Source organism: Prionailurus bengalensis, chromosome D1, assembly GCF_016509475.1.
Source record: "Prionailurus bengalensis isolate Pbe53 chromosome D1, Fcat_Pben_1.1_paternal_pri, whole genome shotgun sequence".
NCBI classification, from domain to species: domain Eukaryota; kingdom Metazoa; phylum Chordata; class Mammalia; order Carnivora; family Felidae; genus Prionailurus; species Prionailurus bengalensis.
The window spans coordinates 98,653,045-98,677,158 of NC_057346.1; the positions used below are offsets into that span (position 1 = coordinate 98,653,045).

A 24,114-nucleotide genomic window follows, 5' to 3' on the forward strand; every position below is an offset into this window, starting at 1 on the left:
CACAAGCTCCCTGGACAGGCCCTGACTGTGTGCTCTACCCTCTCCCTCACATTTATACTGTCCCCCCCCCTCCTGCCGCCTGCCCTATGGCTACTGAGGGTGTTGGGGAGGGATTTGCCCAACCCCACTCCTGCTCCAGGCTAGGGATGAACGTGGGAGGGGGGTGTGGAGGCTCAAAGCTTCAGACGCCAGAATGGCCCCTGCATCCCTGCATCTCCTCTTAATTCCCAGATGTGCAGGGAGCCACCATAAGTCTCCATGGCAACCACCGCCCCTGGCCTCCAAAACTGGACCTTCCTGGAAGACCCTCATCTCTCAGAGAAAGGCCTCTTGGAGGAGGAGACTTGAGGGGTCTCAGCCTGGGCTGCTTTCCACAGCTTCTTTGGGGGTTAGGGTCTCTCAGGCCCTCACTTTTTATAGGTGAAGTTGGGCTAAGGGACCCGTGTCACGGAGAGGCCTGGTGCATCTCATCCACTATCCCCATGAGCAGCCTTCTTCCAGGGGGGCGACCGGCTATACACAAGTCAGCAAGGTCAGTTTTATAGGAATAAAATAAACCAAGGGATGTAGAGGAGGAGCTGGCCTTGTGCGAATCTGGCAGAATGCAGGCAGAAGGAATATCAAGGGCAAGACCTCAGGCAGGAAACCCTTAGAGAAGAGTAGCAAGAAACTTTGCCTTCGGGGAAGAGCCTGGAAGGGACCTGGGAAAGGGGTGGGAGAGTGTTCTAACAGGTCACTTCAATTCTCAGATGAGAAGAATGCGTGTGTGTGTCACAGGCTGGGGGTAGGGGTGACTGAGAAGAGGCTTGTCAAACCTCAGCACGGGGCCTGGCGCGCAGAAGAAGCGCTCAGTCCACCGTGGTGGTTCAGGGGGCCAGGCTGCGGCCTGCTGTGGGGTGCAAGGTGGGGCATAATTAGAAATCCAGCCCCAGCCCCGGTTCACAATGCGCGGGTCTAGGCAATGGTGGGGGTTCCTGGCGTCGGTGAGGCCCCCTTGCCAGCTCCGGGGCAGGAGTAGACCTGGAGGCGGCTTTGTCTGGGCCGCGCCGCCAGAACTGCGGGGGGGGGGGGGGGGGGTTGGGGGAGGGTGGAAAGCCCGGGAGCAGGAAGAAAAGCTGGAGCTCCAGGTGCTCCGCGGCTCCCGGGCAGGTCTCCGCCGGCCCGACCCCTAGTCCCCAGAGCAGGTGTCCCTGACCCTCGAGGCCCCGCATTCCACTTCTTCCTCCTCACCCCCGCCGTCCCTTTGATCCGGGGCCGGGGGTCACGGGCCCCTCCCAACGGTGGGAGGTTAAGGGGAAGAGATGGGGCCCCAGAGCTGGGAAGAGGGGGATGGGCTCAGGGCAGGTAGCGGGGACTAGGCCTTCCTGGGTGGCTGCCCCGGCTCCCTCCAGCCATCCGGCTCGTTCCCAGGGCTGGGGGAGCCGTTGGATGCCGAGGCAGGGGCGGGGCCAGGTCCCCAAGGGTCTCCCCGCCCCTACGGGCTCCGCTGAGCAGAGGTGAAACCTGAACCTAGGTTGGGGGCGGGGCTGGCTCCTGCTCCTCACGGGGCTGGCCTGCGCCTCCACCCCCTTTCCCTCCAGCCGGCTTCTGGAAGAGGAAAGTCTGGGTCCCCGAGCCCCTGGAGCAGGTGAGGTGGCGACTCAGTGCGGGAGGGAGGATCGGGCAGCCGTCGGGCCCCGCCGCCCGAGGCTGATCCTCCTGCCTCCTTCCCGGGTCCGCAGGGACCGCGATGGAGCCCGCAGCCCGGGGTCGCTCCCCGCCCTGAGCGCCCCCGCAGGCGGCCATGCTGCCCCGAGGGCGCCCCCGGGCGCTGGGGGCCGCGGCGCTGCTGCTCCTGCTGCTTCTGATCGGATTTTTCCTGTTCGGCGGGGACCTGGAGTGTAAGCGCGGCGAGGGAGGAGGCGAGCGGGGGGGTGGGGGTGCCGGGATCCTTCCTCTGCCCGCTGACGCCACGTGTCCCTCCAGACGAGAGGCCGCGGGGAGCTGCTGCCCTCGACCGAGACCCGCCGGCGGACCGCGGGGGCCACAACCTCTCGGACTGCGTCCCGCCGCGGCCGCTGCCGCCCAAGTGCGAGGTAGGCGCGCGCGGCCCCTGGCGGCGGGAATCTCCGGGGCTCCGCGCCCCAGCCGGGCCACCCGGGCACCTGTGGGAATCACGACACCTGGCGTGGGCCGGGACACTGACCACCCAGCCGGGGACGACGCGTCCCCGGGCTCCCGCCTCGGTCTCTCCATTTGTGAAATAGAGGTGAACTCCTACTCCACATCCCCCCACCCCATTCTTCCTTAGCTCTTGTTGCCGGGTGGGGCTACACTACCCTAGGCCGGGCCAGGCCGGTCGTGGGCTCTCACCTTCGAGTGGGGGAGGGGCTGCTGCCCACCTCTGCGCCTCCTCCCCAGCTCTTGCACGTGGCCATCGTGTGCGCGGGACATAACTCCAGCCGAGACCTCAACACCCTGGTGAAATCTGTGCTCTTCTACAGGTATAACCAGCTGTCAGGGTGGGGGTGGGGAGGCAGGAGTGGGGAGCCACGGAACAAAGTCTTGGGCAGGATCTCAGAGCTCCAGTTCCCCCATCTGCGCCACAGGGACAGTGTCCCTTCCTCCCTTGAAGGTGGTTCTAAGAATATCCTAAGCCGGGTATGGAACGGCTCTTTGCAGAAGTTAGTGCTGCCACTTCTGGGCCCCTCCAGTGGGTCTTGTCCCGTGTTCTCCCTTCTCGGGCCTATCAGCTTTCCTCACTTGTCCTTCCCCAAGGAAAAATCCACTGCATTTCCATTTGGTGACTGATGCTGTGGCCAGGAACATTCTGGAGATGCTCTTCCACACGTGGATGGTGCCTGCTGTCGGGGTCAGCTTCTATGACTTGGAAGAGCTCAAGGCAGGAGCCCTGGCCCTTCTGCACTGCTTTCTGGCTGCACACAGCCCTTTCCTCCCTCCCAGGGCATCGGGGTGAGGGTGTGGGGGAGAGGCTAGAGCTGCCTGGGACACCCCCCCCCCCCCGCCCCCGTCCCATCACACCTACAGAAGCTCAAATCCCTCACCCCTCCTGGGTGCGTTCTGGCACTCACAGGCCCTTCTCTGCCAGGTTCATGCCCTGTCCTTCCCCCCCCCCTCCGCAGCCCCAGGTCTCCTGGATCCCCAACAAGCACTACTCTGGCCTGTATGGCCTAATGAAGCTAGTGCTGCCCGGTGCCCTGCCCCCTGACCTGGCCCGTGTCATTGTGCTGGACACAGATGTCACCTTCGCCTCTGATATCGCAGAGCTCTGGGCGCTCTTTGCTCACTTTTCTGGTGAGAGGTCTGGGACCCAGCCCCAGCCAGCCCCCCTCCCTGGCCTGTCCAGGCCCCGCTGTGGCCTAGCCCTGAGCCGAGGTCCTGTGGCAGCCTCAGGCAGCTGCCTCGTGCCCTCCCCTCCCAGACAAGCAAGTGATCGGTCTTGTGGAGAACCAGAGCGACTGGTACCTGGGCAACCTCTGGAGGAATCACAGGCCCTGGCCTGCCTTGGGCCGGGGATTTAACACAGGTGGGACAGTGGTGGGGGGAGGCAGGAGGGGTGGCCACTTGTCCTCAGGCCCCAGGGACTGGGCAGGGCACAGAATGCTAGGAACCTCTCCCCCCCCCCCCCCCCCCCCCAGGAAGAATAGTGCTGTGGAAAGAACATTGGGAGAAAAGCCAGAAAACAGTTGCGACCATGGCTGTTTGTGTTGGATGACTTTGGCCAAGCCACTTGGTCCCTCTGGACCTCAGTTTTCTCATCCATTAAATGGGGGTGATTTTATCAGCCCTGGGATCACTGAGCGTGAGAAGATGGCTGTGCAGATGCTCTGTAAGCTGTGCAGCGCGTCCCCTTTACCCCCAGGAGGAATGATTATTGACCGAGGTGGTCCACGCTATGTCTGAACAGACAGAAAAAAACCAATGGGTCAAAAAATAAACATTCAAAAGACGCCTTCATGACCCCTGGAGCCAGGAGCTGGATTAGCCCAGGTGGGCATGACAGCCTTTCCCCTGGGCAGGTGTGATCCTCCTGCGGCTGGACAGGCTCCGGCAGGCCGGCTGGGGGCAGATGTGGAAGCTGACCGCCACTCGCGAGCTCCTCACCCTGCCCGCCACCTCACTGGCAGACCAGGTCTGTGGGAGCTTTTGAAAGGGGGGTGGGTGGGGCAGGCTCTGGGCCGGGACGTGATGGCCGTCTCCGCCCAGGACATCTTCAATGCCGTCATCAAGGAGCACCCGGGCTTGGTGCAGCCCCTGCCCTGCGTCTGGAACGTTCAGCTGTCAGACCACACGCTGGCTGAGCGCTGCTACTCGGAGGCATCTGATCTCAAGGTGAATGGGGTGGGGGCTGAGCGGTGGGCTTCTGTTCCCTGCTCCTAGCCCCGCAACAAAACCCTCTTGGGTTCCAGGTGATCCACTGGAACTCACCAAAGAAGCTGCGTGTGAAGAACAAGCACGTGGAATACTTCCGAAACCTCTACCTGACCTTCCTGGAGTATGACGGGAACCTGCTGCGGAGAGAGCTCTTCGGGTGCCCCAGCCCGCCCCCTCCGGGGACCGAGCAGGTGAGAGGGAGCCACCTTCCCTTGCCTTGAGGAGGCTCTGCCCCTCTCTGCTCTGGGGGGACCTGGCCTTGCCTGGGGACCTATCCTCCTGCCCCAGCCCCGGTCCTTCTCTCCCCTCAATGTCCCCAGTTGCAGCGGGCCCTGGCACAACTGGACGAGGAAGATGCCTGCTTTGAGTTCCGGCAGCAACAGCTCACCGTGCACCGGGTGCACATCTCCTTCCTGCCCCATGAGCCGCTGCCTCCCCGGCCCCACGACGTCACCCTGGTGGCCCAGCTCTCCATGGACCGGTGAGGGTGCCAAGGGCCGCACCAGGGAGCAAGGCCTGGGAATTTCCAGAAACCTCCTCCTCCAGAGAGGACGGTTTCAATGGGTGGAGGGAAGAGCTCTCGTTGCCTGGTGCTTGAGGAGTTCCCGGATTTGGAGACACTGGCTGTGGTTAAGAGCTTGGGTTTTGGGGATCGTGTAGGTGCCTGGAAATGCCTAGAAATGCCCTCTGTAGCTGTGGGACCACGGGCAAGTCTTAGTATCTCTGGCCTTTGGTGTTCTTGTTCTGTGAGAAAGGACCCACCTTGTGGGGTAGTTGTGAAGATTAAGACCAGCTTAAAGAGCATTGGGAAGGTGCTTAATAAGTCACTTGAAGGGGGTGTTTGCAGCGGCTGACCTGGGGGGGTGGTGGTTCCAGCCGTCCTTGGGCTGACCACCCCCCTTATCCCAGGCTGCAGATGCTGGAAGCCCTGTGCAGACACTGGCCAGGCCCCATGAGCCTGGCCTTGTACCTCACAGATGCAGAGGCCCAGCAGTTCCTGCGTTTCGTCGAGGCCTCGGCAGTGCTCTCCGCCCGGCAGGACGTGGCCTACCACGTGGTGTATCGTGAGGGTCCCCTCTACCCTGTCAACGAGCTTCGGAACGTGGCCTTGGCCCAAGCCCTCACGCCTTACGTCTTCCTCAGCGACATTGACTTTCTGCCTGCTTATTCCCTCTACGACTACCTCAGGTGGGCCTGAGGAGGGAGGGAGAGGGACGGTGTATGGGTGGGTGTGGATGGCGGCGGGGGGGGGGGGTACCCGCAGGACCCCGGGCAAGTATGTCGTCGCCCGGGAGACGTCTGGGCCTCAGTTTCCTCCGTAAGAGGGGTTTGTATTGGGGCAGGGGGGCCACCTCGTTTCTCTGGGCTGCCGTAGGAGAGCGCGGGAGGCTGGGGCCCGCTTCCCACGGCAGCTCCATTTCCGTCTGTCTCCTGCGGGGCGTCTGGGCGAGCCAGCTTTGGGGCCTGCGGCTAAGAAAAGGAAGGGAATCGCTGGGCCCACAGGCTTCCCTCTTCTCTGTTCACGGGTGCTCCCCCGACAGGGCCTCCATCGAGCAGCTGAAGCTGGACAGTGAGCGCAAAGTGGCCCTGGTGGTGCCCGCATTCGAGACCCTGCGCTACCGCTTCAGCTTCCCCAGTTCCAAGGCCGAACTGCTGGCCTTGCTGGACTCTGGCTCTCTCTACACCTTCAGGTGGGAGAGGCCACTGCTCTGCTCGGCTCCGTTCTCCGCCCCCCCCGCCCCCCACCGCTCCCCCTACCCCCTCACTGAGCTCCTGGTTTCAGCTTGGTTCTCTGCCCCCCTCTCCTGCTCTGCAGGTACCACGAGTGGCCCCGGGGCCACGCGCCCACAGACTATGCCCGCTGGCGAGAGGCTCAGACCCCGTACCGTGTGCAGTGGGCAGCTGACTATGAGCCCTACGTGGTGGTGCCTCGTGACTGTCCCCGCTACGACCCCCGATTTGTGGGGTTCGGCTGGAACAAGGTGGCCCACATCGTGGAGCTGGATGCACAGGTGAGGGCGTGCCTTGCTGCCTCTGGTTTCAATGTGAATGCCTCCAGGCCCAGGGAGCTCACTACGCCTCGGCCTGGCAAGCACACCATTAGGCAGTACTGTTAGAAATTCCACCTTTGGGTAGAACTCAAATCGTCTGCCCTTCGACCCTTCCTTTGGCTGTAAGGGGCTATTGAATAAGCCTGCCCAACCCCCCCCCCCCCCCCCCCCCCCCCCCCGTCCCCCCAGAGCTGTAATCTTCCCCTCAGCCCAGAATGTCCATCTGCCGCCCACCCCTGCAGGAATATGAGCTCCTGGTGCTGCCCGAGGCCTTCACCATCCACCTGCCACATGCCCCGAGCCTCGACATCTCTCGCTTCCGCTCCAGCCCCGCCTATCGTGACTGCCTCCAGGCCCTAAAGGACGAGTTCCACCAGGACTTGTCCCGTCACTACGGGGCTGCAGCCCTCAAATACCTCACTGCCCTGCAGCAACCCCCAGGCCCCGCCTGACCCCCCCAGGCTGGGCCTGCAGTGGCTCCCCGCTGCCTCCCCCCTCCCCCTCCCCCCCCACCTTGGCTCTCACGCTCCCTGCAGACACTGGAGCAGCCTTGCCACCCATCCCACCCTCCCTGCTATTTAAATTATTGAAGGTCTCAGTGGAAAGGGCTTCAGTTGGAGCACCTGTGGGGTGGGTCCTGGGGGCCTCCCCGTGCTGCTATGGCTGGGGTCTAGTCTCACTCTGCCCCAGTGGTTTGGGGGCTGGTTCCCCTAGCTTCATCTGTACATCTCTTTTTCGTAATTAAAAGGTTTTAAAGCCCTTTTGCACGTTCCTTCTGGTTTGGGGGCATGAGGGTGTGGGTCAGCCGGCAAGGTGCGGAGTCTCCCTGGAGTCGCAGTGGGGCCCGGACCCTCCCCCGGAGGCCCACCCTCCCCTGCCCCAGACCCAACACCATGAGGCTGAGAGACTTTATTTGGCTTTATTTAGTAAAATGTTAAAATAAATAAATACAAATTGATCAGCTGCTCTGGATCCCCCCCACCCCCTCAAAACAAAAATGAAACAAACAAAAACAAAAACTTTGAAGCACAAAACTCCAAATACAAGTTCTACCAAGACTGAAATCACAAAGGGCGTGGACAAGAGACAGGATTGGGGGCTGGCTGGCTCTTTTCTGCTCGGAGCTTGCTGACCTCTGGCTGCCCATCCTGTCCTGCCTGACTGCAGCTTACCCTGGGCTGAGGACCCAACGACACAGAGGTGCAGGGGCCAGAGACTGCTGTGGGGGATGGCGGAGTCCTCAGGGAGGAAGGGCTTCTGGGAGGGGGGAGCAAAGTGGAATTTGTGAGCCCTGCCCTTCCTCTACGAGGGCTATTTTTAAGAGTTCCACCCTGGCTCTCTGGAGGGGGCGACCCCCAGCTTCCTCCCCTTCACTGTTGCCAGAGGGCCAGAGGAATCTTCTCAGGGGCCGTCCCCTCCCTTGGAGAGGAGCTGGCACTGAGGACGGCTGTAAGTCAAGGTGAAAATGGGTCTCCTGTTTCCTGCCAAGGGTGCCCAGCTGAGGGGTGGGGGTGAGGCCCACAGTCATTTACGCAGAGCAGAGTTGCCCCCATCCAGCGGAAGCCGTGGAATCTGGAGAACTCAGGGCCTGGAAAACACCTGGGCCCACCGTCCATCCTACTACCCAGAAGAGCCTTTTACCCCTGGGGTAAAAGTCTCCTAAATTAAGCCCTTTGGATAAATAAGAAAGACCACACCCCAGAAGGGAGTGAAGGGAGAAAACCGCGTAGAGATTGGGAGCGAGAGCCCAGAGGGGCTCCACTGGTCCCAAGAGGAAGTATCAGAGATGGCTGGAGGGGGCAGCTGTGCACGCAGACTGGGTGAGCTGGACACAGTCACCCTCCTTTACGGGGAGAGGCCTGGGGGCGGCAGTTGTGCCCGTTCATGCTGCCTGTTGAGCCTGAGCCAAGAAGAAGCAGGGACAGGCAGGCCCTGCAGGGCAACCGGGCACTCGGGACGGTGCCAGCTGGGGGCTGCGGCCGCCGTGTGGCAGCCCCACACAGGGATGGCCCCACCAGGGGCTGCCCCCAGCCCGGCTGCCCCCAAGGGCCTGATAAGGAAGGGAGAAACAGGACTCTGGATGAGCTCAGCAGAGGTGAGACAAGACCCAGCAGGCCCCATGAAAGAAGAAGGCCCCGCGGGCGGCATCGGCAAGACTGGGAGGTGGGAGATGACAGCAACATGACCTCACTGCCTCCGGGGTGCAGTGCCCATGCCACCGGACCGGCCAGGGCCAACGGCTCGAGGGCAGCCTCCTCCCGGTCCCAGACCAGCCACTCCCTGGCCCCTGAAGTGATTGCAAAGCCAGCTGGTCTGAGATGTGTCTTGTGAGCAGCTAAACCCGGTCGTGGGGAGCGAGCGGCAGAGGGAAGGAGAAAGAGGGAAGTGGAGACAGCCCAGGTGAGGCAGTCATGACCGTGTGTCTCAGGTCGCCCACAAGCACCCACAGGTCTGGGGGACACAGAGAAGGTCTTCTCTTGGCAGGACCATAAAGGAAAAGGAGATGGGGTGACCGGGGCCTTTTGATGGCAGTAAGTAGAGTTTTGGAATTTGAGTCTAGAATGTGGGTTTGGGGGCAGGGTTGCATTTTGTACTCCACACCAACAGCTCCTAGCTGCACTTTAGGAAGAATCCAAACCCCAACCCCGGACGAGGCGAAGAGTGTGAGTACTCACAACAGGCAAAATACTGGCCGATTCCTGGCTCTACCCTCACCCCTGTCCCCCCTGCCACCCCGACAATTCTCAGGCGGCTCCTTTCGGAGCAAAAGCCCCTAGTGATGATCCGTTTCCGAACTTCTTTCAAGAAAAGATAGGTATCGCGTGGCCCGGACAAGTCAAATGCGAGAGCTTAAGAACGGGCGCACAGCCTGCTGCTGGGCTCTGAACCTCCGCCAACTATTCCTCCAACTAGTCCGGGCATCTCCAAAGCTCCCTGACTAGTCGTAGCACCTTGGTTTCTGCAGGAGAAAAGGGAGCTCCTCTGTCCCCCTCAGGCAACTTTGCAGCCAGGGTCGGACTCTGAGGCCTGTGTAGCCACCCTTCACCCCCTAACACTCCCGGGAAGATGAAATGGCCAGTGGGGATGAGGCATATTTGACCTAAGAAGCGTCTCTTTCTCTTGCATTTGCTTTCAGGTTTCTAACTGGGCTTTCTGGGCCTAAGTGGGTGAGGGAGAAAGTAACATGGCCTCGTCCGCCCCTCCTAGACCCTGACCATTGTGGAGTAGGGGGCGGGCTTGAGAGAAGAGGTCCCGGGAGGGCTGGGGCACAGAGCGCCTGCCTTCCTTCTGTGGGCCCAGGCATGCGACGGGGCCAAGATCTCCGGCGGGAGCACGCACGTGACAAATTTACTTCCCACGAGGCAAGATGACAGACATGATCCAAGTCTTTCAGAACCCTGGTTTTCTCAAGGAGACCGGCCGAGCCAAGGCAAGCACAGGGATTCCAGCCACAGGTCACCCAGGAAGCTTGTGAATGTGCAAAGGGCAGTAAACTCCGTCTCCTGTACCCGAAGCCAGCAGGCAGAGAACTCGGCTGGAGATTCAGACCTCTCCAAAGGCAAGACAGACACAAAGGCCACCCTGGGGCTCTTTGTCTCAGAGACACCACACACCCTCAAGACTTCTCGCTCCTTTGTTCATTCTAAGCACCAAGGGCTGATGCAGCCAGCCTGCCCCCTGCACCCTCCCTCGCCAAGGCTAGCAGTCACTGGCCAAGTCCTTCAAAGTTGTCCCCCAGGCACTCACAATGCTGGTGGCTGAAAGACTGAAAGCAGCACCAAAGGAAGGGATCTTATTTAGGCACCAGCCTTTTGCTCTAGCAAAATCCGAGGAGACAAATGGGTAGGGTAGGGCCCTGATACCGTCCACACTCCAGTTGAGCTTTGAAAACAGAAGCCCGGACCCCTGCTCCAAGAAGGGAGGACAGTCCTTTCCAAGGAGGGGAGAGTGGTGGGAGGGCTCGTGCTGCCCCTCAAGGCCGCAGCGTCCAGAGGACAGAAGTCATGGAGAGTAGCCCACCAGTCTTGAGACACAAACACAGCAAAATGTCATCATGATCAGCAGGTTCTGTGCTAAAAAATTATAACTACACAGCATTTTCTCCAGTTCTGACACCTTTTTAATAGAAATCACTGTTTTTAGGAAACAAATAGCACTTTTGTAATTTTTTTTACAATGTTTCTTACCTTGATCTTAATTTAAGTAACACTAGGAAGACCTCAATATCTTTTATTTTCCTTTTTAATTTAAAAAAAAGTTGTTGTCGTTTTTCCCCAGATACAAAGATTTTTGCCCTTGCATAAAAACAGTGCCCCGAACGATGACACAGGACTCACACGGACTCACTGGACCTCACTGACACTATGATTCCTATTCTACCATGCACGGCCTCGACTACCCTTAATTGACTGTCAGCCTGAAAAACAGCTTTTCTATTCCTTATTTTAGTTTTTGTTACCAAAAAAGTAAAGTAAACAACAAAATAAAACTTTTTCTTAAAGAAAAACAAAAACAAAAACAAAAACTTAAAAAAAAAGAGGAAAGAAACATCTCCATTGAATTCACACACACCTGGGTCGCGTGCTGCTTCGCTCAGAATCTTCTCTTCTTATAAATATAGAAAAGGGATGGAGCTTGTTTTCAAGTAAAAATCACTGATCCACCTTTTTTCCTTCCTCGACACACACACACCCTTCTTCCCTGCCCGGGCAATGGCCAGCCGAGGCCGGGCCTGCTCTGCTCGTTCTTGGAGAGGGAAGGTAACCGGATCACCCACGGGGATGCGCGCCAATTTGCCAAAGCAGGGAAGGAACGCGGGGAGCGGTGGGGGCGCCCACGGAAGGAAGCAGAGCGCGCGGGAGAAGAACCTTGTTCTTGCCGTCCACCTCTCCATGTACCGTGCCCCTCCCCAGGCGATAGGAAATACTGCTTACTTGATATATTTTTCCCACCCTGGCTCCCTCCCATTCCCTCCCATCCCTCCTCTGGGCACTGGGGTTGGTTAAATCTCGATTTCCTTTTTTTTTTTTTTTTTTTTTTTGGTTTTATAGTAGTGAAAGTTTAGAAACAGGAAAGCCCACACACTCTTTGGACTCGTCTTCTCTACCTAAACAAACGGCTCCGCAAATAAGGGTCTGAAACCTGCTCTCCTCCCTCCGCCCGTCCCTGCTCCCCACCCAACAAAACAGAAACAAACCCATGGTGGCTGTGGAGGCTGCTGCAGGCACACACTGGTGTATAATAGAGAGAGTAAATATATTATTTCACTTGGCATGATGCTGGCAAAGAACCTCCAGCTGGCACTATTTCATGTAACATGGTCCAATCTTTGCATGTACACACAGAACAAGAAGGATCAATTGGCAAACTCTGGTGCCACCTGGCACAAGCATCTTCTCTCTCTCTGGAACCAAAGAACCAAAAGAATTCTGTACTTTCCAGAAGAAATCCGGCTTTGCTTTTCTAGAGTCTTCAGTGTTTTTGCTCTCCTTGCCGCCGGGATCCCGTGGCTTCTCCTCGCGGGGCTCTGTTATTTAGTCTCATCCCCCTGGGTACAGTTCGCTGTGCAGCTCTGGGAGGAGGGGGAGTGGGCCGGCGTGGAGGTGGCGGCAATGGCAGGGGGGGTGCAGTCCGGGCCGTTGGACACGGCCCCCACAGTGGCCTCAGAGTCTACGGGTTTGGAGAGGTCGATGCCGTGGATGAGGCGGATCAGCTGTTTTACCTTCTCCAGGGAGCTGTGCATCTCCTTCTGCCGGGCCAGGATGGTGTTCTTCATTTCCATGCATTTCTGCAGCAAATGAGAAGGGCAGTGGCGCTGAGCCTCTGTGGCTGTTCCGACAGGCCTGGCAGCCCTCTCCGGGTAAAAGAACCTGCTGGCTTGGGCGCAGCCCCTGCCCCTTGCTCTGCGCTGCACTGGAGGGGCCTCTGCCGCCACGCCACCCGCCACCCACGGGGAGGAGGAGGCCCCACAGGCGGGAGGGAGAGGGCGAGTGAGTGGTTTAGAAGCCAACCAACCCTGCTTGACACTAGGACTTAAAACCCCATGTGAATTGCCGCTCTAAGACTACAAAATAAAAGTCATTTAGAACAACATTCCCAGAGCTGCGCTGAAGCTGGTTTGGGCAGGTTTTGTTTGGTATGCAAATGGGTGCTAATACGTTCAGGACGGGACTGAGCTATCCAGGACAGGGAACGAATGAGCCAGTGGTGCTGTCTGGATCCAATGTGAGGGCCTATTGAGGATCGCCTGGTCAGCAAGAATTTAGAGGCAGGGCCTGGGGTAGCCCGGTGATGTTTGGGAGAATCAAAGACTACAGCCAACAGAAACCCTTCGGCTCGGTCACGGACTTGTGGTTTTTTGTCCTTTTGCCCAAGATCTCCCACAGCTGCTGGCTTCTGTTCTAGGCAGGGAAAGGGATGTGAAAGCTACATGCCATGGGTAGTATGGTGATGAGGGGAAAGCAGCTGAATGGGACAGCTCAACTGTCACCAAGTTCAGGGTACTACCTGGTGTCCGTGAGGGCTGAAGCTACCTCACTCCAACAAGGGGAGGGCGACCTACTCATTGAGAAATAAAACTTGCTTTGGAGGGGCCTCAGAATCTCCGCTGCAAATACACCCTTGGTTCCCACCTGGACAGGCCAGGCTGGGCAATATTTATTTCCAGTACTTGTCTCCAGGATCCTCTCTTCCTCAGGCGGGTCAGCAACACCTGGAGACGCAATCAGCAGGGTGTGGAAGAAAGGACGGGATGGGAGGGCCATGCGGAAAGACCACTAACTAGGACAGTGAGAAAGGTTTCTATGCAGGGACCGGATCTGTGTCGGCCCGGCGTCGGGAGAGGCTCCGTACCCCTCCCAAACCCCTTCGGCTCGGGAACACACAGGGCTGACGGCCACACTGCGGGAGCTGCTGCTTCGCATCTTCAGCCCGGAGACTGAAAATCCACTCTCCGATCAAAGCCCACAGGAGGTTCCAGGGCACCATCTACCAACCGGCTACCTGTCCTCAGGGCCAAAACTGTAACTGGAGGCAAACTTGGTGTCTGCCCAAGTTAACTGTGGCGATAAGCTGGAGGGCCTTGAAAGGGCCCTGGGGAGCCCCAAGTACTGTCATGCGGGTGAAAGGGACCGTATCTGCGCCCACCGCCAAAGGGATGAGCTTACTTTACTTACACTTATAGAATTGCTGAGCTGTTTCACCTTCTGCTCTAGTTGTTCTCGCTCTTGTTTTAAGTCTGAACTCCATTTAAGTAATTTCTGTTTCTCTTCTTCTTTTGCTGGAAAAAAAAAAAAAAGGAACTGTTTTTAACAATACATTCTTTGGAAAAGCCACTGTGTTCAAAATGCTGACCAGGGGCGCCTGGGTGGCGCAGTCGGTTGAGCGTCCGACTTCAGCCAGGTCACGATCTCGCGGTCCGGGAGTTCGAGCCCCGCGTCAGGCTCTGGGCTGATGGCTCAGAGCCTGGAGCCTGTTTCCGATTCCGTGTCTCCCTCTCTCTCTGCCCCTCCCCCGTTCATGCTCTGTCTCTCTCTGTCCCAAAAATAAATAAACGTTGAAAAAAAAAATTAAAAACAAAAAACAAAAAAAAAATGCTGACCAAAGAAGGTATTTTGCCCAAAGCTCCCCCTGACCTCCACAGTCACTGCAGAACATGCCCACCTAGACCTTGCCTTTAAAAAAAAAAAATATTTATTTTGAGAGAAATAGAGAAAGTGTGTGCACAAGCTGGGGAGAAGCAGACAGAGAATCCTAAGCAGGATCCATCTGTCAGCACAGAGCCCGACACAGGGCTCGAACCCACAAACCACAAGATCATGACCTGAGCCAAAATCAAGAGCCAGATGCTCAACAGACTGAGCCACCCAGGCACCCCCAGACCTTCCTTTTTATGCGTACAGGTATGCTAAGACAGATCGCAGTGGTGTGGGCTTGGCTGTACATAAATAAGATGTTGCTTTCTCATTTTTCCTCCCCAAGAAAAGTACTATATAAGCTTTTCATTTTTTTCAGTAAAAGCTTTTCACTTTTAACCTCAAATTTCCTTCTGAAAACAAAACAAACGCTGCCTTCTAGTACATTTTTTTAATTAAGGGGAGGCTTACCACAAAAGGGGATGTGGATGATTCTTTACCTGCTTTGTAGGCGATATAGGAATGAACAATTGCTAAAGTTCCGGGCCATGGAATTGCTTCTTCCTTCTTCAGCATCTGAAATGAAGTTTAGAATTTTACCTTGAAAGGAGGTATAAACACACATCCCCTGTGCAGCAACAAGCAACATGTCTGTAGCAATTGGCAGACAAAATCCAGGAAGGATTTATGGTGACAGGCTTGCAAAACCCCTGAAGTTCCAGATACCAGTCTGACAGAATGAGGTTCAATGGTGGGAAGAAGTCAAGCCACCCGAGCCCCAGTTTAAAAAGAGGCTGGGGCGTGGCTGGGCATTCCTATCTCCTCATATGTGCCACATAACACCCAAGTGCTCTGACAACCAGAACCACCAGCATATAAGCTACAAGCCTGCACCACGGCAGCAGCCACTGGCAGTTTCGGCCTTGATCCGCCTGTCTCAATTTCAATTTTTTTGTTAATGTTTATTTATTTTTGAGAGGGGGAGAGAGAGAGAGAGAGAGAGATACAGAGGCGGGGGGGGGGGGGCGGGGACAGAGCATCCGAAGCAGGCTCCTTGCTGACAGCAGAGAGCCCGACATGGGACTCGAACTTAAGAACCCTGAGATCATGACCTGAGCTGAAATCGGATGTTCAACTGACTGAGCCACCCAGGTGCCCGTCCTGTCTCATTTTTAGTTTTATATTTCCCTCAAAGGCAGGCTGACCAAAGAAATTACATATCAGTTCCAAATAGTTAAGTATAATCTAGATCTTGTGTAAAAAATTATCAGAGGGTCACAGAGCAGTGTCAGGAAGAGAACAAAAGAGAACGGTCTCCACCATGTCATGAAGACAGGAGGAGGAGGAGGACCAAGATTAAAGGCGGGAAACCAGGATTCTCCCAAACAGGATTCCAAAGAACTAAGAAGCATCCCAAAGCTCGCTGAGCTTTCGGGCCTGTTCGTTCTTTATACTTTGCCGACTTCCAAAACAGGCTGAGACAGCTTATAATAAAAACATAAAGGTACGTGGATAGTTGAGAGAAAGAGACCGGAAACTAAGCAGAGAAGGGAAGAGGCTAGGACAGTTAATGTTTGCTTTCAAGTCCATGCAATAGCCACTCTACGGTGAGTTCTCTTATCCTGGTGACAACACAGGTGAAAGGTGAAACTGTTGTTATTTGAATTAAACAATCAATTGGGGACTTTCCTGTAAGGATTTTACTTCTAAAAGAAGTCTCAAAACCACATTCTTAGAGAAAAGGGCAGAAAGTCTTATGGCACCGACGGGGCAAGGTCATGAGAAGATAAGTCATTTCGAACAAAGGGAAGCAGTTAGGGTCTTTCCACCCATACAAGAATCACCACCTCAGTACAGGACAGAGATCCTTGAGAGGATGGACACCGTGTGGGTGGGTGCGGTGCCATGAACAGGCCAGAGGTGGCCTGCGGAACTACCAGGAGAGGGAAGAGACTCTGCCACGCCCCCCACAGCCGAGGGGAACGGAGGTCCTCCTGACCGCACTGTCTCTTCCTCAGCCCGTCTCTCTGACTGACCCACCCAGAGTCCATACCTGGTCCTGACATCTGGGACAGATCCACATGCCCTTGGGAATCGTTTTCAGAGGAGGGTCTAAGCAGTCCAGATGATACACACGGGAACACGTGTCACACATAAGCAACTGGCCACTTTTTCTGCAAACGCTGCAAAAATCCTCATGGATATCACCCTAGGAAATTGAGAGGAAAGGTAAGAGAAAGGACAAAAAAGGTAAAATTTGCAGGTTAACATGCACATTCTGGATACATGTGTTTTAGGACAATCAGCTGTGCCCCCTCCAACATGTTACCAAAATATTCAAGGAAAGTAGGAATTACTAATGACTCAGCCCCCACCTACTCCATATAGCTGAGGTTCCCTGACAGGGATGGGGTTCTTAGAGTAGAGTTTACAGAAAAGCTGTGTATATCACCTAGGCCCAAATTAACGTTACAGGTGATAGCTCAGCATTTATTATGTTTTGATAGAATCCAACCCACAAATCATAAAGTTTTGAAGACACTGAAATCCATTCATCAAAGTGTTCCACGATATGATACAAACAATTCTCATTACCCACCATTTTTCAGGGGAGTTTAGGATTGGGAAAGAGGACAGACAAGGAACGGAATACGGAATTTTAATAAACTCTTTGCTTGCTCAGGGAGGAAAAATACAGTGCAAGTTCAATGGGAAAAGATTAAGTCAGGAACAAATTAAACTCGCGTGAGCTTTCTAACATGAATTTAAAAAGCCAAAGCAACAGCTGACAATGTTCTCTTAAAACCAGTATTTGCACCTGGTGTTCAACGGACCATTCTATTCTGGGAGGTTTTATTTCTCCCTATAAAATATGTCATCACATGGGAATAGATGAGCAGCCCCCAGTGCATGCTGCCTGTCTCCCCTCCCCCACCATGGAGAGTTCTGGTACTCAGGTAAGTCTGCTAGAGACCTCTGAACAGAAGGCACCATCAGAAAAAAAAGCAGATCTACTTAAACTGGAGAGGAGAACACTAGGGGGGAAAAAGGCATTTAGGTAAAAAGTATTTTTCAGCAGGTCAATCCCTGGCCTGTTCTGAGAACGGGATGGATAAAGACAGGAGGGAAGAGAACACTGAAGAAGGGATGTGCTGGAGGTTAGCCAGCAGAGCAGCGCCATAGCCTGGAGCAGACCCCTTTTCACTTTCAGTGTGTTGGTTTAGATTTCTAGGCTATTCTGCCAGCAGGCCTAACACAGAAAATCCACACAGGAAGCAATGACATAGACAGCAATGCTCACTTCTTCTTTTCTATGATGTGTAACCCCCTCAGCCACCACTGTTGAAGGCACATATCTTCCCAGGCCTACAATTTCTCTCTCAAGAAAAGGAAACTTTCTCTATAATTCACTAGGGTATCCATAACCTAGAAAACTGGCTGCAATAGATTGGAAGATAATCGGTGTGGGCAGATTTTAAATTTTTCTTAGTAAAAAAAATGTTATCTCTGGGCAAAAAAACAAAAACAAAAAACCCCTCAGTATACGAGCAAAAATACTGCATGAGAATGCACCCTCACAGTTCAGCTTTGAGGCAGCAAAAGAGGTTAAGGTCCCATCCCTCGATTAACGGTAACTTTCTTCTTTCTTTTTTTTTTTTTTAAAAATTTCTTTTATGTTTATTTGAGACAGAGAGAGACAGAGCATGAATGGGGGAGGGGCAGAGAGAGAGGGAGACACAGAATCCGAAGCAGGCTCCAGGCTCTGAGCTGTCAGCACAGGGCCCGCCGCGGGGCTCGAACTCACAGACTGTGAGATCATGACCTGAGTTGAAGTCGGACACCCAACCGACTGAGCCACCCAGGAACCCCCTTTCTTCTCTCATTCTTAAAATCAAGCTGAAGGACACTCTTCTCTAGAGAAGTGGTCTTTCTTGAACCTTAGTCCTGTGTCAGTCTGCATCTTTATGAAGTGTATAAAAATTTTAAGGCTTCAGAGACTGTTTTAGGTAAATCCTAGATACACCATGAGTGATGAAGTAAGCAAAACAAACTGGACATCTCATTCTGTCGGGTAAAGAGTCTGCTCACTTCCCTTTGCTCTCGAGCAAGGAGCATGTCAAGGAGTAGACAGCAGAGAGTATGTAAATAATCTCCAGGAAAGAACCTCTGATCCCATTTCCATGTTCCAGAGCAGCACTTCTCAGTCTGTCTGCTGTGAGGACCCCGTTACACTCTGAAAATTACTAAGGACCTCAAAGAGCTTTTGTTTATGTGAATTGTATTTGTTGATATTTAATATATTAGAAATTCTAAAACTTTCACATTTTGAAATAATTATAGAATCACAGCACGTTACAAAACTAGGATGCTGAAAAATTATAAAGCCCCAGAACACACAAGTGCACACTCCACAAGCCATCAGAGTTATGACATAGTTACATGTCATATATTATCTGGAAAATTCCACCGGTTACTCTTGAGAGAAGGAGAATGAAGATGGCACAGAGTATTTCAATATTATCATGAAAATAGTTTTGACCCCCGAGGAGTCTCAGGGACCACACTTCGAGAACTACTGCCCATAGAAATGAATAATAAAATGCCAACGTACAGACTTTATCTACCCAGAATTGGTTCTCTGCTTAGCTTAAAGAGAGCAGGGGATTCCCATGGAGGTGCTGCCCTAGGTAAAAAGGCTCAGGCTCTGGTGACTGAACTACTACCATAAACCCAACGTTAAACTGAAAGCTGGCTGACCCAGGGCACTCTGCTGGGAGCTGAGGATGTATGGTGTTTGGAAACACCCTGGCTAGATCAATTGCAACTTCGTCACTTGCTAAAAGAATTTTCCAACTAAGTCAACACATCTTCCCTGCTCCTAAAATGATAGTGGCAACAAGGTATATCCTGAGGATTAGTGCCTGGCTGGGTTTTGTACTCCAAGTCCTTCTAGACGGTTATTGATCCTCAGGAAATGCTTGCCTCTCAACTGTGATTGTTTAATTAATGTTGTTGGGGCTTGCGCTACCCAGCAGCAAACATACAGAGTCCAGTGTGTTGATTTTAATCACTGCCACTGTTGGGATATGACAAAAGTAGGAGTCAATTATCTTTAAAAAAATCCATTCCACTAGGTTTAACTTAGAAAATTCTAACATATTTAGTGGTTTAAGAAAAGCTTTCTTTTACCTCTGGATTTCTCAAAAGAACAGTGTTTGCGTTTTAAGACGAAACCTGGCAGAAGCTTTTCCTTTGTGATTTGATGAGTAGATCCTTTGGGTTCAGTCTCTCAAAGAACGCCATAAACCCCCACCAGCCAAAAAGCACAAAAACCAAAACAACGTTTAGGATAGAGACTCACAGGCAGAACCACAAAATCCTCTGTCCTCCAGCATTTGTACACCACCCCGTGGGAGACCCCTACCAGGAGCTTATGAGCTGGCAATCCCTTTGGCAATGCTTCAGCTGAAGAAGAGCTGGGACAATCTTTGGTGCCAGCAAACAAGGTTTCTGACAGGGACTCCTGGGACTCCTGAGGCAGGACAGGCAGAACACCTTTATCCATTACTAATCCAAAAAGTCGGGCAGGCTGGATGAAATGCTGAATGTCGAGAGCAAGAATGAGCCTGTAGTCACCATTTAGGTCCAAGGAAGGAAGCCTGCCAGGGAACAGAACTCCCGTATGACCCGGTCCTCCAAAGAGGACTCTTCCTTTGCTGCTTCTGGAATTTTCACTCAGAACGTGCATATGGGATTCTTTTGTTCTTTGGCAAAGGGAAGACCTTTAGTAAGCACTGAGAACCTTCCAGTTCAAGGGGCATTTTACCTGAAGATGACCCTAAAGACAAGCTCTGTAATCCACACAAGAAATGGGACATGTACAAAATGAAACTCTGGCTTTCCCTCCTCAAACCTGCCCCTCTTGGCATTTCCAGTAAAGGACAGTTTCATCTTAGTTCTAGTTGCTTAGGCCAGAAACTTTGGCTTCACCCTTGGCTATTCTCTTCTTCTCATACCCATCATCTAATCCTGCTGGCTCTTCGAAATACATGCAGACTCGGCCATGTGTCTCCATCTCTCCTTCTAGCACCCTATCAGGCCAAGCCGTCCTCGGCTCTTCCTGGATGACTGCCCCAGCCTCCTCACTGGTCTCCCTGCTCCCACCCTATCCTCTCCACAGTCTCTTCTCCAAGTTTCAGACACAGTGGTCCTTTTAAAATCCAAGCTGGTTTTTTAAACACCTTAAAAATAGTAAATGCGGGCAAGAACCATCAAAGGATGGTAAAACCACCGGGTAACAGTTTGTTGGAGACCTGGATGTTTTTGAGACTCAAAGCTATCTCTGCCAGAGAAAATAAGCACCTTTACAAGTGGATAAATTTCATGTGATCTATCTTAATTAAGAGATAAAAGCTAACATCACCAACAATGGGACAGACTGACCGACAATACACGCCGCCTGTGATGCGCTGAGGACTCACCACCACGTACTTAGTGTTCTTACAAAAATGTAAACCTTGAATCTACTCCTGAGGAAACAATCCCATCCTAATGGAGGGACACTACAGAACTGTCCTACCTTTTAAGAAATGTCAGTGTCATGAAAGACAAAGAAAGGCCGAGAAACTGTTCCAGAGTAAGGAGAAGAAAGAGACAATACCATGACAGCAAATATCAAGAGGGATCTTAAACTGGATTCTGGAGCAGAAAAAACAAAGTGCCATTTAAGCAATTATTGAACAACCGGAGAAATCTGTATATAGACTATATATTATATAATAATATTTACTTAATATTAAATGTCCTCAATTTGACAACTGTGACTATATCAGAGAATACCTTTGTTCTGAGAAGATATATGCTGAAGGTTTTTAAGACGAAGATTTAGGATGTCTGCAACTTCTTAACTAATTCAGCAAAAAAGTGTGTGTGTGTGGGGGGGCATATGTGGCAAAACGGTAACAGTGAATCTACGTGAAAGGTATATATTTATCTTTTGTATTTTACTGCAACTTCTCGTAGGTTTGAAAAATTACGTCACTCCTCTCCTCAAAACGCCTCCAGCGGTCCCCCATTTCACTGTGAGCAAAAGCCCCAAGGCCCTGCACCCTTGACTCTGTCACCTCTGGGATCTCCTCTCCCGCCATCTCACCGCTCCCTCTTTCCAGCCATCCTGGCCCTCTTGGGCCTTCTTGCTTTGGCTCACCACCACGTACACGCCCACCTCAGGGCTTCTGCGAGGCTGTTCCCTCTGCATGGAATGCTCCCCCAGACACAGTTCACTTCCTGTTGGAGAGGCCTTCTCTTCCCACTCTCCGTAAAATAGGAACCTGCTGCTACAACTCCTTATCCCTCTTATTCTGTCCCATTTTTCTTTAGAGCACTTATCACTACCTTTGATATGTTCATTTGCTTATCACCTGCCCATAGTATGTATAATATAATACGAGCTCCCTGAGGGCAGGGAGATGTTCTATCCCTAGCCTCAATAATTGCACTTGCGCAGCAAAGTACTAGTGCTCAGTATTTGCTGAGTGAATGCACTGCTTTCCAAATGTTCATTTAAAACCTTAGGGCACTTAATGGGGCGCCTGGATGGCTCAGTCGGTTGTGTCCAACTTCAGCTCAGGTCATGATTTCACAGCTCTTGAGTTTGAGCTCCATGATGGGCTCTGTGCTGACAGCTAAGAGCCTGGAGCCTGCTTCGGATTCTGTGTCTCCCTCTCTCTGCCCCACTCTGCTTACGCTCTGTCTCTGTCTCTCAAAAATGACTAAACATTAAAAAAAAAATTTTTTTTTTTTAAATCTTAGGGCACTTTATAGAGAACTAATGGTTGCCAGAGGGAATGTGGAGGGGGGGAATGGGTGAAACAGATGAAGGGGATTAAGGGTACACTTATCTTGATGAGCACTGAGTAACGTATAGAAGTGTTGAATCATAGACTACATTGTACATTTGAAACTAATATAACAGTGCATGTTAACTATGCTGGAATTGAAATTTAAAACCTAAAAATAAATAAATAAAAACAAGAAACAAAAAAATAAAATCTTAGGGCATAGTTTACAATCCTGTACTATCTGCATGACGAGCTACTAAATACCCGACACTTTTTCAGGAACCTGTTTCATCAAACCTGATGAATAAAGTTACTTGAAAGAAAAGTTTGCCACTTCTTGAATTCTACCTGAAGCAGGAAACAAGGACTGCTAGGGGAACGTACGCCTCATTTATTTTCCTCATCCCAAAACACAGACGATGGAAAACTGAGCACCTTTCAATTTTATGAGCTGACTTCCCACCCCATCCCCCTTCCTGAGAGCTCATTCACAGCAGATCAAATCCACATTTTAAAAAACTGATTGAGCCTCCTGATGTTGTACATGATTCTCAAGGACATGGCAGGACCTTACATGATATACCGTGTCCTGTCGGGATTACTGCTGTTCCAGGGTTAGTCAAGGAGATGCAGCTGGTAAGGAGACAACATATGACAACGGTTTCCCCAATTTAAGCTCTCAGGAAGACAGTGTGCTTTTCCCAAGTTACTTACGTCTGTGGAGGTGGGGCTGGGCAGGGACACAGGCTGAACAGGTGCAGGGAAAGTGAATGTGGTCTCTGTCTTTTCATTTTCAGGGGAGTCAGGATGACTGGATGGGGGGGATGTTGGGGTAAGGGCTCCAAACCCCAGCACTGCATTGTATTTTGGAGGACGACCTATATACCAAGAGAAGGGAACAAAAGGGAAAAAGGGGGAGGGAAAGAAAGGGGGAAAAATGATCTTACATACCTTTGGCCAGTGTTCCTCATTGGCTAGCATGGAAAAGGAAGTGAGGTAGCAGACAGAGGTTAATACAACAGTCCCAAAGAGAGGAAGGGAAGCAAAGATTTAAATGTCATTAGAAACAACTGCATGAGTCTCAAAAGAAAGGAGGATAAGAGAGCCTTGGAGAATGACACGAGTGGCTGCGTCATGTTAAAGGGCCTCGCCTGGGGCAGATCGTGGTGACGTTCCTGGACTATTACAATTTGAGATTTCTGATGTGAGAACAAGATGTCAAAGTTCAACGGGGGTCAAAGCTAGGAATAAGAATTTGTTTTTCCACACCTTCTAAATATTGGTCTCCAAAGTTTCTCTGTAACCATCATTCTCACAATCATTAGTGATTCCCAGTTCCCATAGATATATTTAAGATTTCTGCTTTTCCTTTTCTCTCCTATCTATATTTTGGTCATTTCACTGTCTGTGAGGGTGGAGAAAGGCAAACAGGAGGCAAAATTCAAGTTAACTATTCTTACCCCTTGCTGGCCGAGCTAGTGGGAAAGATATTCTGGGACTAGCTGGAACCTAAGAGCTAAAAAGATGTTCTGAGCTTAACAGTGATTTTAAGTGTGTCTGGAGTCAGATACCATCCCCGGTTGATCAAAAACTGTCTCCCCGCTTCCATCACAAACATTCTGGTAAACTACATGTCTAAGGACCTGGGTCTATTACCAAAGCTCAGAAAAGGCCCTGCCATCAGCAACACTGCTGAAAGACGGATTTGAGCCAGGGCGTTGGGAATCAAGCCTCATGGCTCCAGAGGGATCTATAAATGGACCCTACTGGGTATGGCAAGACTGGTCAACTACTCACTCCTGCCTTATGGTACATCGAAGCCAGGATCCTTGTCAGAAGGGCCAGGATCAGAGCTTCTAAGCTTTGAGTGATCAAAAGTATATGCTCAGCACACCAAAGGGAAAAGAGGAGGAAAAAAAAAATGCCAGAGAGGCTCACAACTGCCTACGAGCACTGGTGAATGGTGCAGAGGATCAGAACCTTACCAACAGTTATAAATTATATCGGGACTACGCATCAGAGCCACGGTTCTGTCAGACATTACACGAATATTACCTATCTGTGTTAAACTGGTGATGTCTGCAGTACAAAGATCATACAGGCTGTCTTTCCTAGGGAATCAGGGCTGCCCAAAAGGGAAGTAAAAGATGAATGTTCTTTGTTTACCCTCAGAAGCACATCCTAGGCATTGTGAATACAGGCTTTCATCCTCTG

General features: G+C 52.5%; 2 protein-coding genes across 34 annotated transcripts in view; one reads left to right on the top strand and one right to left on the bottom strand.

The window, feature by feature from the left end:
- Positions 1–1,737: 1,737 nt before the first annotated feature.
- On the top strand, positions 1,738–7,185 carry LARGE2 (LARGE xylosyl- and glucuronyltransferase 2). Of its 2 annotated transcripts, none has more exons than XM_043581081.1 (14): positions 1,738–1,880; positions 1,966–2,075; positions 2,401–2,483; positions 2,758–2,881; positions 3,123–3,294; positions 3,422–3,526; positions 4,020–4,132; positions 4,207–4,332; positions 4,410–4,565; positions 4,695–4,855; positions 5,284–5,562; positions 5,916–6,065; positions 6,191–6,386; positions 6,668–7,185. In XM_043581081.1, the coding sequence occupies exons 1-14, from the start codon at positions 1,784–1,786 to the stop codon at positions 6,875–6,877; spliced, it is 2,082 nt and encodes a 693-aa protein (XP_043437016.1). In that variant the 5' UTR covers positions 1,738–1,783; the 3' UTR covers positions 6,878–7,185. The 2 variants fall into 2 exon arrangements, with proteins under 2 accessions (XP_043437016.1, XP_043437017.1); XM_043581082.1 differs by having other exon boundaries at positions 2,758–2,851.
- Positions 7,186–7,330: 145 nt separating this feature from the next.
- PHF21A (PHD finger protein 21A) overlaps positions 7,331–24,114 on the bottom strand; it is a 196,600-nt gene continuing 179,816 nt past the window's right edge. For 14 of the 32 annotated variants that reach the window (XM_043581055.1, XM_043581051.1, XM_043581044.1 and 11 more), the window contains 5 exons: positions 22,615–22,874; positions 16,113–16,268; positions 14,560–14,635; positions 13,601–13,704; positions 7,331–12,213 (listed from right to left, as the gene is read on the bottom strand). In XM_043581055.1, coding sequence (XP_043436990.1) covers positions 11,956–12,213; positions 13,601–13,704; positions 14,560–14,635; positions 16,113–16,268; positions 22,615–22,874 — 854 coding nt within the window. In that variant the 3' untranslated portion in view covers positions 7,331–11,955. The remainder of the gene's footprint in view (positions 12,214–13,600; positions 13,705–14,559; positions 14,636–16,112; positions 16,269–22,614; positions 22,875–24,114) is intronic. The other 18 variants (XM_043581063.1, XM_043581065.1, XM_043581064.1 and 15 more) reach the window with 2 other exon arrangements.

Coding starts and splice junctions, on each gene's coding strand:
- LARGE2 (XM_043581081.1), top strand. CDS start 1,784: ATGCTGCCCCGAGGGCGCCCCCGGGCGCTGGGGGCCGCGGCGCTGCTG. Junction 4,333..4,409: donor CGGAGGCATCTGATCTCAAG/GTGAATGGGGTG, acceptor CTTGGGTTCCAG/GTGATCCACTGGAACTCACC. Junction 6,066..6,190: donor GGCTCTCTCTACACCTTCAG/GTGGGAGAGGCC, acceptor CCTGCTCTGCAG/GTACCACGAGTGGCCCCGGG.